Genomic DNA, 10,681 nt, shown 5'->3' with positions numbered 1-10,681 from the left:
TTCGTTTGAGAAATGGCCTCGTTTGCATGTCTTGGGCTTACAATTTGCTGACCATTCTGTGAACATACTGATTGGGACAAAATTCAGTTTGAAAATTTCATCAAGCGATCAGCGAAAATCTCACCAAGAAGTTGTGCAAATATTTTGTCCCGCCTTGAAATTTTGTGCCCATTTGGCACCCCATAAACATGGTCACATATTTCTTTGATTATTGATATGAGTACTTCCATTCAATCTGGCAAAGAATAGCACAACACGTACAGCTTGATTATATCGCCAGCTGTCCTCCCGGTAGACGGCTATTTTCTGAACGTTAAATGCTTGATGATGTTATTACATAATAGAACTGTGAAATCCAGCTAATTATCTTTAAACAGGCAGGCCGAAGCCCGTGGGCTGGATGGGCTGTAGCCGTCCCCCCCCCCCCCCCAACTTTTTAGCTAAAGTATGATATCAAGGCTGTGGCATCAAAGAAAACGATGGAAAACTACGTAAGGAGCCCCCTGCATTTCTAGAACCCCCACTCTAAAATGTGTTCCAGCCTACCTGTAGAGGGAATACGGTACCCTGTTGTGGTCGAAATTCATGGTTTTTTTACTTTTGCACAATCTGTTGTTTTCTAGTAAATTCTGCCCGATAGCGGAATCACATATTTTTATTGTTCTTGATCTGCAGAACCGAGGAGGCTTTTTCATTTGGGGGAGTGTTTTGTTTTTAATGTTAGAGGAGACATGTTGTTTTATTTTATCCCCCAATCTTTGGGTTGTGCGTCCTACATAGCTAGAATCACCTTGGCACGTAAAATTCTTAGATAACAGAAGCTTCTTTGGCTGGTAGGAACGCAATCCATTTGGATGGTTAATGGAACGGCCTTTTTGTATTGTAAACAATACGTGGACTAACAGCAAAGAAACATTTTGTAATGTTATGTTTAATTTGACTTTCAAATCACATGGAAATGTTTCCGATCCACGGTAGTTTTAGAGAAACCCGGCAGTTTAGCGGACAAAATTTTACTTCAACCGAAAAGTAGTATTTTTCACCTCAATGCAGTCGCGTGCTGGGGAAGAATTCAGAGGGGGCAAAGGGGAAAACTGGCGTCCCTTATTGTGCTATCTTCAAATGTTTCTTCAAAGTTTCGGAAATATACAGTGAAGTACAAGAGTTCTAATGGAAGCTCTAAAGTCACAAAATAGGCTCAATCATGCAAATCGTGATACCAGCAAAACATTCAGACCCAGTCCATTTAAGGTGCATTCATGCGAATTCAACTCCAAATAAAGATACAGAGCTAAAAGGTGGTAGAAATACGTAGTTTGGCATGCTGAAAACGATAAGGGTCAGACCCTAACCCCCAAATTTGCCCGTGAATGCTATTTTTAGACTGGGGTACTTGGGCCCAGTCCTTTAAAGGTTTATACCACAACTCTACTGCTGTTTATACCACAACTCAATTCAACTCTACGATAAACAGCTGTAAAGTAGTTTGATGCACTAAGTGAGTTTAGAAATAGACTCTAACTCAGATTTGCCCCAAAATGCTATTTTTGGACTGGGGAACTTGGGCCCAGTCCAGCCGTCACTTGATTTTAATTTATAGAAGAGATACCACCAGTGAGAAGGAGCTATATTAAAAATTACAAGAATTAAAAAAACAGCCTCATCATAAAGGGATATCAGTTCAATGATATAAATAAACCATTCAACAACGTCATCAGACTATTGCAGTCACAACAATTCAAATCTAACAAAAGACACAATGGGAATTTGTCTCCATTCAAAGGTCCTGTTTTACAATTCATTATACCATATAACAATCGCACCATTCACATCCGTCAAATTCTCAAAATTATTTTTGCAAAGAACAAAGAATTACAAAACATATGGTCACAAGCCCCTATTCTAGCCTTAAAAAAGAATATTTATCTCGGTTAACGCATACTGAATTTTGAGCATTACATGGCATTGAAAGATTTCGCCATACCACACCCTCGCTACGCTTATTTTGTCACATCTAATTCCAATGTTGCTTTTTTCTATATTGTGAGGTCGTGGAGCGTTCAATTTAAAGTCAACCGAGAAAAAAATGATAAAAAAGCGAATTTTCCACCATCCAGAGCAGAATTTTTTCCTCTATAACATACTCAAAATCTACCGTGGGGAAAAATTTTATTGAGCTTTATATGATATACGAGGCCACATTCGATAATCAAGTAATTGTAGCACAACTGAGGGAATCTGTTCAGAAAAACAAGAAATCCGTTTTTCTTTTAAAATTGTAGATTTACGTAGGGAAAAATTCTCCTATTCTAGGCCTGAAAAATAAATAAGAGGGCTAATAAAGGAAGAAGTCAGTTTTTTTCTGATTTCCCTAAAAACATGGGCGCGATGTTATCGCAACACCTTGTTCTAAAAGACTGCAATCAAGTTTTACTGAGTTCAGGTAGAAAAAATATTTCTTCCTTTGTGGTAATACTGCAAATGACTATATAACAATTATGCGTCATTCCAGGTAAGGCTTTCTTCCGTAAAGGCCCCAAAATGCCTGAAATTAGATATTAAAATATTTGAAATTAATTCTGCTTTTTTGTATGTGCAAAGTGGGTCCGTCAAAATGACAAGGAATAATGGCTAGCTGAATGACCTGGCTTTGCTGCGTATTGTATGTGATGTTGCTTAAAATATTGACTTTAGTAATGTTATCGACGTTTCTGCCTTAAAAAGGTTTTGGAAGGATGCGGCATTCGTGGACTGCAAATGTATAACCTCGCTTTCACGGCATTGATCTTGTAGCAGGAGACGCAATATATAATCATATATCATAACAACTGCTTTTCACGTTTCATGGTGGGCAAAGAATTCCAAATACCAGAGGTCTTTAAAAGACAGAATTGATCGATCTGTAAAATTGTTGAAAAATCAGTACTCTCATTTATAATCAAGAATTTTCAAAAATTTAGGCGGGTTAGCAACAAGACTTAATTGTTTTGCTACTGTTCAACCTATACTCGGGGCCCACGACACGAAATTCAAGGTGGAGGGGCCAAGTTCTATACGTTGAACTTGAATTCAAGGCTTCATAACAAGACCTCTATGGAAATATTTTTGCTTACCAAAAAGAAGGGGGTCGTGGCCTTTCCGCCTCCCCCTTCTGGTGGTGCGGGGGTAAACTTGCTTAGGAGTTTTGTGAAGGCCGCCATCATGGTAAACGGCAAAAATTGCAAAAAGATGTTCTAGGGATGTTCAGAAAATGCATCCAAGCAATCTCAACATCGCCCTAGACCCATGAAAAATCCTGCACAATACCCATAAGCTTTCTTCAAAATATGGCCCCAAGGCCGCTTGAGGCAGGCCTTGTTTCAGCTTACTACGAATTTGCCTAATTTAAAAAATGACCTGAAGTTCTTTAGCTGCTGACACCATCCTCCACAATATAGTGTCGATTCAAAAACTATCGTTAGAATATCAGCCCTTCGAGCCCTTTAGGTCAGGGCTATAGAACAGGGGGAGGGCTCAGGAGGGCTCAGCTTTTACTTTTTTAAGGGGGGTGTTTTTAAGGAAAATAAAACTTTCGAATTTAGATGATTCCAGTTTGCTGGAAAGCACACCTTTGGAAGCAATTTTTTAATAACGCTAGCTTTCTCTTGTACAAATATCCACAGCCTGAAATCTATTTGATGGTTTCAATCGATTTTCTTGTGTCCTTGTTAAGTTTTTTGCTTATGCAACGTAATTTTCTTCAGATTGGGGCTTCTGATTTTCTTCCTAGCATTTCTTATTATTTCAGTAAATCAAAACGCCTTGCACCCTCTCAATGATTTCATGAAATGAAGCCTAACCTGGACATTTACCGCCAAGCCCAACGTTATCGGCGGGTTCATAAAAACACCTCCTACCTTGGTAAACCTCTCCGGTATCTACTTTGTGCAAAAATCATTTAGATTTAGCGTGCGATCTTGAGATGGTGAACGTTGTAAAGCGCATCAAAGTTAGTGAAAAAAGGAATGGTATGTTGCAAGGTGATTCTTGTTCTTTTCGCTTTTAGTATTGTTAGGTTCTTTTATCAAATTCTTCCTTGCTTGCTAGCTATTTGGCAAGGGGGCCTTCAGCGCCCCTACAAAGTGAAAATTCATTTTGGCGCCCCTGATATTTGATCGGCAGGGGGGCAATTGCCCCCTTGCCTCCTGCCAGCACGACACTGCCTTAATGTAAGTAAAAGCCGTTTTCCAGAAAGATCTTTTTCATTTGATCAAGTTTTGAATCGAGTTTAGACTTTGAACAATTCAAAAGTGTCCCATTAGTTAACATATTGATTTTACTTTGTTTTGGGTTAACGTTAAGGTTGATTTTCCTTTGTTTTGGTCAAAGCGAACTCCATTGAGTGTATAACTCTAAAAAAGTAAGCTTACGGTTTACACTGGTAAAAAATCCAGTTCCAGACACATTTCAACCAAAACTTCTGAAAATGACATGGAATTGTTATCTTCCTTTTCAGAAGTAAACAGTAGGGCTGGATAAAGACCATTAAGGTGTTTTAGAACAATATCACACCCAGTCTCTGTTTTGATAATGGCATAGGTGTCATCAGAGGCGGACTGGCAATTTTTTTCGGCCCGGGCACATTTTGATCAAACCGGCCCATAATAATAGCAAATAAAAAATTCCTCGGAAAATGCTAGTAAATATTGGTCTGTACGGAAAACAAGTTTTCAAATTCAGTAATTTTGTGCATGGATGAATGGTTAACAGAACATGGTTAACAGAATATGGTTAATAGAACATGGTTAACAGAACATGGTTAACAGAACATGGTTAATAGAACATGGTTAACAGAACATGGTTAACAGAACATGGTTAACAGAACATGGTTAACAGAACATGGTTAACGAAAAAGCCGCCATTGTGTAGACAAAAGGAGTTCGTTTTCTCTCTTGGACTTCATTGGTAATTTTTCTTTAGGCTCGCGGCACTGATTGGTTAACTATACCAGTCTTGTGCTTGCGTTTTTCTGATTGGCCTATTTCGATCCACAACTGGGTATATATTTTTCCATCGTGTTTTTTCGGAACCTATTCTGACGTTTTATGCTCTGAGGAGTGTCAGACGAAAAAGCTTTTAGTATGTCGTAAAATGTTTGCTTTTTTCAAAGCCATTAACCATGTTCTGCTAACCATGTTCGATCGCCCGAATAGCCCGACCAGCCAGTCCGCCCCTGGGTGTCATCCAGTAATGGAAATTTTAAATACCTTTCTCATGAAAAGATTGTTTGTAAAAGCAGACTGTTACCGATACTAGACTTTACTCCTAATTGCAAAGGCCATGGGAATGGAGCACGTTCTAGACTTTACTCCTAATTGCAAAGGCAATATCACGTTCAGAAGCTTTGATATTAGAATCAATAAGTGTTATATTGCATTTGGATGTTACAGCTGTCCTCTATGGCTGGATGGAAAAGGCAGGAAGTTATAATTTTGTCCTAGCTAGCAACTTAGGAACTAGCCAGCCTTGAATTAGAAAAAGAAGTCAATGAATGTCAATAATTTCATAGCAGATTGGTACGGATAGTAGTTGAAAACGCAGTTTCGATAAAATGTTGGCAAATTTTTGAAAGTTTTAACATCTTTCATAACTATAGTCTATGACAATGACTATTTTACAGTTCTGACATGAAGTATTTAAATGGTTTATGCATAGTTATTCACAACCATTTTGCAGGATGACACACCGAGTTGTTCACTGCAGGATGACACAAAATTTGCCAGAACCCAGCACTACTTTGTGGTGCGGTTCCTGGGGACCCTTTTTAAAAGACTTTAGAGCTTCTATAAGTGAGGCGTTCTTCTTTCCTCGGTGCAAATTTGATGATATGACGCGTGAAATTCCATGGCGTCTTTTGAACTGCAATTGTTTTGAATAAATTTGCAGCATCCATAAAGTAAAGTTATTTATTAACTTGCTAGTTTTCTTTATTGGCTAGAAAACAGAGCTGATTGTTTCATAAAATAAAAATGATATAACTAACCAATCATATTAGCCTTAAAAGATAATCTATTGCCAAAACTCATTATCGTAACTTTCTTTCCTCCAAACACAAAAACAACAGTCATCTTATCGGTGTTAACACAGCTACAGACGCATCAAACCGGTGGTGTAGAATGTTTACACGCGCAACTTATTTCCCTTCATTCGCCTTTGAAGTTGCATTGTCGCTCGCGAGAAATTACATAGCCTTTGCCAAGGGAAATTAGCTGCGGCGGCAAACATTTGTTTATTTAAAGAGCACTACAATAGCCGATTGTTCTAACAATAGAAATCATTAAAAATTTGGTTTGACCATGACCCAGGCAACCATTTTAAACTGTCAAAGGATCACTAGAAACCATTTTCAACATGAGACGCTTATTCATTTCCTGTTCTCTGATATCATACTGACAAAGAGGGAAGTTATTTTCAGCAAAGTAAGATTGTTGACCAAATAGAGTGGCTGACTCCTCTAGCAGACACCTCCAAGCAAAATATTGATAATAGTTTGGTATATTCATACTAAATTTCTTTCTCACTTGTTACTTTCCTTTAAGTACTTTATGTAAGTATATTCTAGGTTTTCCTTTTCATTGCGTAAAACAAGGGTTTTGAATTCTAGCTGGCGGTACCAGGCTTGCTGCGCTCAAATTCCTAACTAGAATATAACCTTATATCGGTTCACTGCACATAAAAACCAACACGCAATATTATGTCACTGAGAGGCTGGGCAATATGAACCAATCAGCATCGCGTGACACTCTTCAAAACCTGTATTTGAAAATACATGCAAAGCCCATTTGTAAATATTCGCCAAAAATTGGCTGAGTATTGTTTCAATTCTTTCAGAAATTATTGGGATAAAACGGCGAAACAGTTCAGCTTCCTTTACTAAACGTTGCCATTTATTTTGATTCACAATGTAAAGAAGTAGCAAGACCCTATAAACAATTTGGAAAGTGTCATTTTTGGTGAATATTGCAAACCTTCTTGGTCTTTCCATATTGAATCGGTTTAGTTAAATAAACACTTAGTGAGCAAAAGTATTGCACAGGCTGAAACGAAATGGCCGCACCGCAGCAAAAATTTTTAGCGAACCAAAGTTCAAGTTTCATAAAAGTTATAAGATGACTTTTCAACTGGAGTTTGTTGGAAAATTTATTAAGGTTTGATGGTGAAAATAGTAAATGAAAGATGATTTTATTTCTAAACAATATCGACAACACAAAAATTGAGCCATGATGATTGAAGTACCGGTGCAACATTTGCAATAAAAAGCTCATCTTTGTACCAATTTGCGATATCTTATTACAACGAACTCGGGGGTACTTACTTTATGCTTGGGTGTCTAGAACTGCTCATTTTCCTCACTTTGGTTGGAGAATCTGCTAAATGTTTTGGTCGGGAATTTTTGAAGCCACAAAGGGGCCTAATTGCAGCACCCGCTTCGTGATATGTTGCAGCAAAATTCAATCAGTAAAGTGTGGCACAAATCGTAATGTCCATCTTTTCCAACCGATTGTGATTTTGTAAAGGGAACAAATAATGCTGAAAATTCCGTAAAACAGCATTTCGTCCTCTCGTTAAAGTACCGAAATTCCCGCGATAAACAGGTTCACTTGAGTGCCTCAATAGCTGTAAAAGAATGGACAAAATAAAATAGCTTAAAATATGCCACTTTCCACCAAATAGAAGGTCATTTATGATCAACTTGGTACTTCAAAACCTAAATGCTATCTTGCAAATGTTTTTCTGAACTTATCATATCGTGATTGACAGAACTTGTTACTAAGCTTTTCAAAAAAGTTTTATCAAGTCTCACAAGGGTTTCAAAGCTGGGAGACTGACCAATAAAAAGTTAAAACTTTGTTGTTTTTGACAACGCGGTCGCAATGGTCAAACTTGTGCAATACCTTTGTTCACTAAGTGTATATCCTGAGTATATTTAAGCATAAGACAACAAAGTCGTCAATGTAAAATGCTTGATAAAAATACTTCGATGTGGCAAAATTGCTTTAGCAGGATTACTTTAAAAACTAAGACATGAGTAAGTAGCGTTACTGATAATCAAAAACCTTTTCCAATCCTTTTATCAAAGCTAGACATTCGATTGACAAAGAAAATCAAAGAAAGCTACTTTGCTGCAGATGTCTTCCTTTTCAATTCGATCCAGAAAAAATACGTAGAGCCGATATCCTGAACTCGCTTCTCTGCAAGCAGTACACCAAAGGATTTGTTAGGCTGCTTAAAAGCAAGAAAAATTCATCCCAGAGATACATCAAAAGCAACGAATCGCTACAAACAGTTTCTGGCCAAACGATGAAGTAGAGTGAGAAAGCCAGGTATGGCAAGTGTAGCAAAAGAAAGATTCCGATAATCGGCAACATAGCATAGGATCTTTCCTTTTCTCTTCGTACATGAAACAGCTCTCTTCTTTCGTTGCCATCGATCCTTCCCAGCATGGGAACCGTTCTTCTGTGCTTTCTGATTATAAGGTAAATGCTTAAGTATGTAAAAATTACGGTCAGAATAACAATGAAAATGAGTGCGAACAATGTATATTGAAAATTTTGAAACGCTGACGAATTTGAAATGTGTGACAAAGTAAATATAAGCCAAATTAAGCACAAAATTGTGACAATAAAAACATGGGTCTTGCAAGTTGCATATCTTCTGTATTTGTAAGGGTGAGACACTGCCGTATAGCGATCCAGACTTATAACTGCCACAATCAAACACGATGAGCCACTGCAGAGAGTGAACAAAATATGAAAAGAATTCAACAGTACATCAGACACTATCTCATCTCCTTCGATCAAAAATAATATCATCAGGTAAAACATTTGAGCAACCATTCCAACAATAAGATCGGACCAGCAAAGAGCACCAACAAGGATGTTCGAAGGTACATGTAATCGCCGTGACTTGCAGAGGATAACTAAGAAAAGTCCATTTGCTATTATCGTCGCGATTGTCACAAATACATCGAGAACGATCAATATAACAACATTGGTATGAACGTGATCGCCTCTTGCGATATTTAAAGAGAGATGCGTGCAGTTTGTTTCGCTCGAAGATAAGCCCATCTTATTACTGTCTTGTTGCAGCATAGAGTTTGTCTCCCAGGTCTTACTGAGATGATCCACTGAGCAGCGCAGATTAAAAGGTTGAGTATAACATCTGCATTAGTCAATCTACTTTAATCACAGGTGCAGCTGAAAAAGGCCAATGAGTTTCTCGTGCATCAGGTAATACTTCGATATAGTGCATCATCTCAACGGTCCACAAGAAATTCAGTCAAGTGACGTTTAATACAATGTTTGCATTTCTGGTTCGAGCTTCCCTCCCATCACGCATACATTTATAGCTTGACAATTTTATAGACCTGTTGTAGCAATAAGCTACGGGTGAAACCAAGGAAAACAAAGATCTAAATTTGCCTAAGAGCTAAAAATCTGTTTTGTATTAAAAGCAAATATTATAAATTGCTATTGACTTGGAGAACTAGCCATCTGCTGACTCTGAGCCTAGAACTGGAAATTTTTCACAATAGCAACTGACAGCAGGTGCAATTTAGTAGCACTGAGACAGCTCTTGACACTCAGTAAACTCACTCTTTTAGTGGTCGTTATGTTTTTCTCGACGCATTGCAGTGTTTTTCCTCTTCATGGCTTTATCTTTCATCGCAAGTGTCCTGTTTGAGTCCGTTTAGCATTTTTGTTACCGTAGTTTTTACATTTTTTACTTAACAACAGCTGCATGACCAGATAAATCAGGTTTAGAGAAACTAAAAAAGCTAATCATGCAGAATTATTCCTTCAGATGCACAACCTTTTTTAGATACGAGTTCGTATTTTTGTTATGCTACATAAATCCTATCTTCCTCAGATAATATGGTTGAAATCTGTTGGTAAAAAGCTCTGGTTTTATTGCTCTAGAAGGTAAAAAATTGAGTTGAGATATTCAGGGACGTCCAGGGCCGTCACGAGACAAGTCTTGTTGGGGAGGGTGTGGACTGCAAATTTACCTGATTAAAAGATTGTTGCCTGAAATTCTTTAGTTGCTGTCACAAATCTCTGCAATACATTTTGTCAATTTAACTCTGTATATAATTCGCAACTTTCATTTTTATATGATAATAACGGACTTTCCTAAGATTTTTCAAGTCTCTATATCAGGACGGGCAAAAGATATAGTTACTACTGGAGGCGGCGCCATGGTTGCCGCCGAAGGAGCAGGAAATTTTCAAATTTTGATGCTTCAAGTTCTCTGGAAAATGCACTCTTTTAAGCACATTTCATTAAAGACATCTCCCCTTGTCCTATTGAAAATTATTTTTTTGCAAACAAATTGAACAGCAGATTAAAACTTCTAAAGTCTGTTACCTCTAAAACTAGGTAGCAAGCAGCAATGGTTGTCAAATAAGATCCCTTTTTCCATCTTAGCATGCCTTTAGAATGTTAAAACAAAATCTGGAGCTCATAGTGAAATGCAGTTGACGCTTCTACCGAGAAACTTTAGGGGAAATGGACACAAGACATAATTTTACGTAAAGAGGGCCTGGATTTTTAGATTTAGGGCCACAAGAAATCTTCAAATCTTCAAATCATTAGTTTGTTTTCCTTCATTCATATCAAGGAAACAACGTATTTAACCAAAG

General features: G+C 37.7%; 1 protein-coding gene across 1 annotated transcript; it reads right to left on the bottom strand.

Moving 5' to 3' along the window:
• Positions 1-7,610: 7,610 nt before the first annotated feature.
• LOC135685496 (5-hydroxytryptamine receptor 7-like) lies at positions 7,611-9,946 on the bottom strand. The gene has a single exon (XM_065201460.2). The coding sequence runs from the start codon at positions 9,129-9,131 to the stop codon at positions 8,181-8,183; it is 951 nt and encodes a 316-aa protein (XP_065057532.2). The 5' UTR covers positions 9,132-9,946; the 3' UTR covers positions 7,611-8,180.
• Between the last annotated feature and the right edge of the window lie 735 nt (positions 9,947-10,681).

This window comes from Rhopilema esculentum, chromosome 15 (genome assembly GCF_057945365.1).
Source record: "Rhopilema esculentum isolate cy_ngs chromosome 15, ASM5794536v1, whole genome shotgun sequence".
In the NCBI taxonomy this organism is placed as follows: domain Eukaryota; kingdom Metazoa; phylum Cnidaria; class Scyphozoa; order Rhizostomeae; family Rhizostomatidae; genus Rhopilema; species Rhopilema esculentum.
This window is presented reverse-complemented; position numbering and strand designations above follow the sequence as displayed.